The sequence below is a fragment of the Tachysurus vachellii genome, chromosome 17 (assembly GCF_030014155.1).
Source record: "Tachysurus vachellii isolate PV-2020 chromosome 17, HZAU_Pvac_v1, whole genome shotgun sequence".
NCBI classification, from domain to species: domain Eukaryota; kingdom Metazoa; phylum Chordata; class Actinopteri; order Siluriformes; family Bagridae; genus Tachysurus; species Tachysurus vachellii.
Genome location: NC_083476.1, coordinates 535,001 through 537,500, shown reverse-complemented (window position 1 = coordinate 537,500; position 2,500 = coordinate 535,001). Strand labels below are relative to the sequence as shown.

The window sequence follows — 2,500 nt, the reverse complement described above, 5'->3', positions numbered from 1 at the left end:
GATGAATGCATGGCCGACGGGCCGCCGTTTGAAACCTCAGTGTCGTTTTTCTTCTCTTTCATGCCACACCAAGCAATTCCACACCGTCCACGCTGGCTCGTGTATCGTATCCGCCTGAGTTTTGATGAGTTTTATCATCCTGAGGTTTTATTATCATAAAGATTCCTTTCACAACAACAATTACAGCCAAACACACAGCAGGAAGATCACAACAGATTCCTGATCTCCCTCGAGGCACAGAAGAAGTTATTACAGCAGGAGTTCTGCCAGAACCTGGACATTTTACAAAAAAAAAACGAAAAAAAAAAACCAAACTTAAACCAAACTTAAGTATTTTATTAAGCAAAGTTTGAACAAAATAAATGTATAATGTTGTCGTCTGTTCATGCTTTATAAAGTAGAATGTTTGTAACTGGTTTATTCAAGCACTAGAAATCATGTATGCTGTGTAACACCTTATTAACACATTTATAATGCATTATGAATACGGAATCCACAGGAAGTGGCACAAGACCAACTGAGCTGAGGGCAACAAAGTGACCGGTGAAAGTGAGCATCAGCAAACCATCAGATCCTTTACCTGCTAAATCTGTGTTGCTTGGCCTTCATTTGCATACTGGAAGCTGATTGGCTGTTATATTTGATGATGTAATAACAGCCTGAGAACTTTGGGTTGATTTTTTTTTAAGCTCTTTCTGTTTCTAAAAATAGCTGTAAAAGCACAGAGGAGTTGTTTTACACACTCGGACCCTGTATTAACGATGTAAAAAAGAAGTCTGACGCACTTCAGACTGAACTTAAACGTGAGAGGATAACCTAATGAAAGGTGAATAAGAGGAGACGTTCAGGGCGTAAACTGATTAGCCGTCATGGCTGCACTCTGGGCTAATGCACTCGTCTTCTTGGTTTTACGACGTGGTTCTCCAGCCGAGCACAAAAATCACAGAAAGCGTGCTCCTTTTCCTGTATCCGCCTCTGAGCGATGAGCTGTACACACCACCAGCTGACACGAAGGAGGCTTTCATACACACACACACTCACACACACACACGCTCAGGACCAGCCATGGCTCTCATACACACTCTCATTCTGCTCTCATGGTAAGTCTGAAGAACTCTGCTTTATTATTAAATGACTTTAAGAAACTTTTATTGCTAAAATAACGTCATGTCGTTGTGCCTCGTGCCTCAGCGCAGGGAAAGTTTGGTCCAAATCTGGCCCGAGTGGGACTCGAGTCTATCTGGACAACATCACACGGATTCTGGACAGATTACTGGACGGATACGACAACAGACTGAGACCTGGATTCGGAGGTAAAGAGTACTGAACCATTAGAACCTTTAGAGCTCATCTTCATCTTCAACATCATCATCATCATTATTATTATTATTATTATTATTATTAAGTCACATCATAACAATCGGGGTTTTTAGTAACGATCATTAAAATGCTGTCCTATTTTTTGATTGTCCATAACGAGGCTGTTTAGATGTCACACTTGTGTAAAAGTCTGATTCCAAAATGACACAAAGACAGAAGTGAAGTTACTTTAAATTTTCTGAGATATTAATATTGTTTATGTTAAATAAAAGCATGTGTCATATGATTTATTACACACATCATAACAATAATGACATTAACGACACATCACACTTTTTTTATGATTTACTTCCTGTTGTCACTTCCGTTAGCGCAGAACAACAACTGGTCGAATTCCTCAGCAGTCTCTTTATTCTCTCTCTCTTTACGTTACACGTTACTGAGAAACTTCGGCTTTATCTCTGACTGTTATGGAGCACTGACACTGGAGACTCCTTCCGTATGTTACATAAACTTCTGCGTACTTCAAGAAAAAATGTAAGGAGGTGTTACTATGGAAACAGGTAGAGAGAGCGTACATTAATATAAACCTGCTGTGCAGTCAGAGATGCTGTTAGAGAGAATTCATCACCACCTTCTGACCAATCAGAGTCCAGAACTTGGCAGCTCTGTGGTGTAAACGATATTTATAATATTGTTCATTTGTTAGAGAATTTTAATGCTCGCTGATGCGGATTCTTGATGTTCAGTTTGTTAACAGATCTTTTAGCAATAATAATTTAATGATTCAGGAATCTTCACGTATTCTGTAGGATGAAGTCTGTGTGTTAGATACGTTTACATTTGAGATCTTTAACTCCACATGACGTGTGATCTTGTCCTCAGGTCCTGTCACCGAGGTCAAAACGGACATCTTCGTCACCAGCTTTGGGCCCGTGTCTGATGTGGAAATGGTGCGTGATAAAAAGAGTCAGACGTCTAAAACCTCCCGTTATTTATTCTTCTGTAAGATCTGAGCTTCCTGATCGCTCTGCTGACTGAACATGAACACAATCAAACTGTACAACATATAATTTGACACCACAGTGCTGTGAAATTCTCTAATTTGATTGGTCACAAGGAGTTGATTCACTTTCTTTGACTCAGAATCCAACATAAGAAAGAAAGAAAGAAAGAAAGA

At 39.6% G+C, this 2,500-nt stretch overlaps 1 protein-coding gene across 1 annotated transcript in view; it reads left to right on the top strand.

The window, feature by feature from the left end:
• Positions 1–1,020: 1,020 nt before the first annotated feature.
• The window catches only part of gabra6b (gamma-aminobutyric acid type A receptor subunit alpha6b), a 15,099-nt gene continuing 13,619 nt past the window's right edge, over positions 1,021–2,500 (top strand). The window contains exons 1-3 of the mRNA XM_060891019.1: positions 1,021–1,100; positions 1,192–1,313; positions 2,206–2,273. Of these exons, the coding sequence (XP_060747002.1) occupies positions 1,066–1,100; positions 1,192–1,313; positions 2,206–2,273 (225 nt within the window). The 5' untranslated portion in view covers positions 1,021–1,065. The remainder of the gene's footprint in view (positions 1,101–1,191; positions 1,314–2,205; positions 2,274–2,500) is intronic.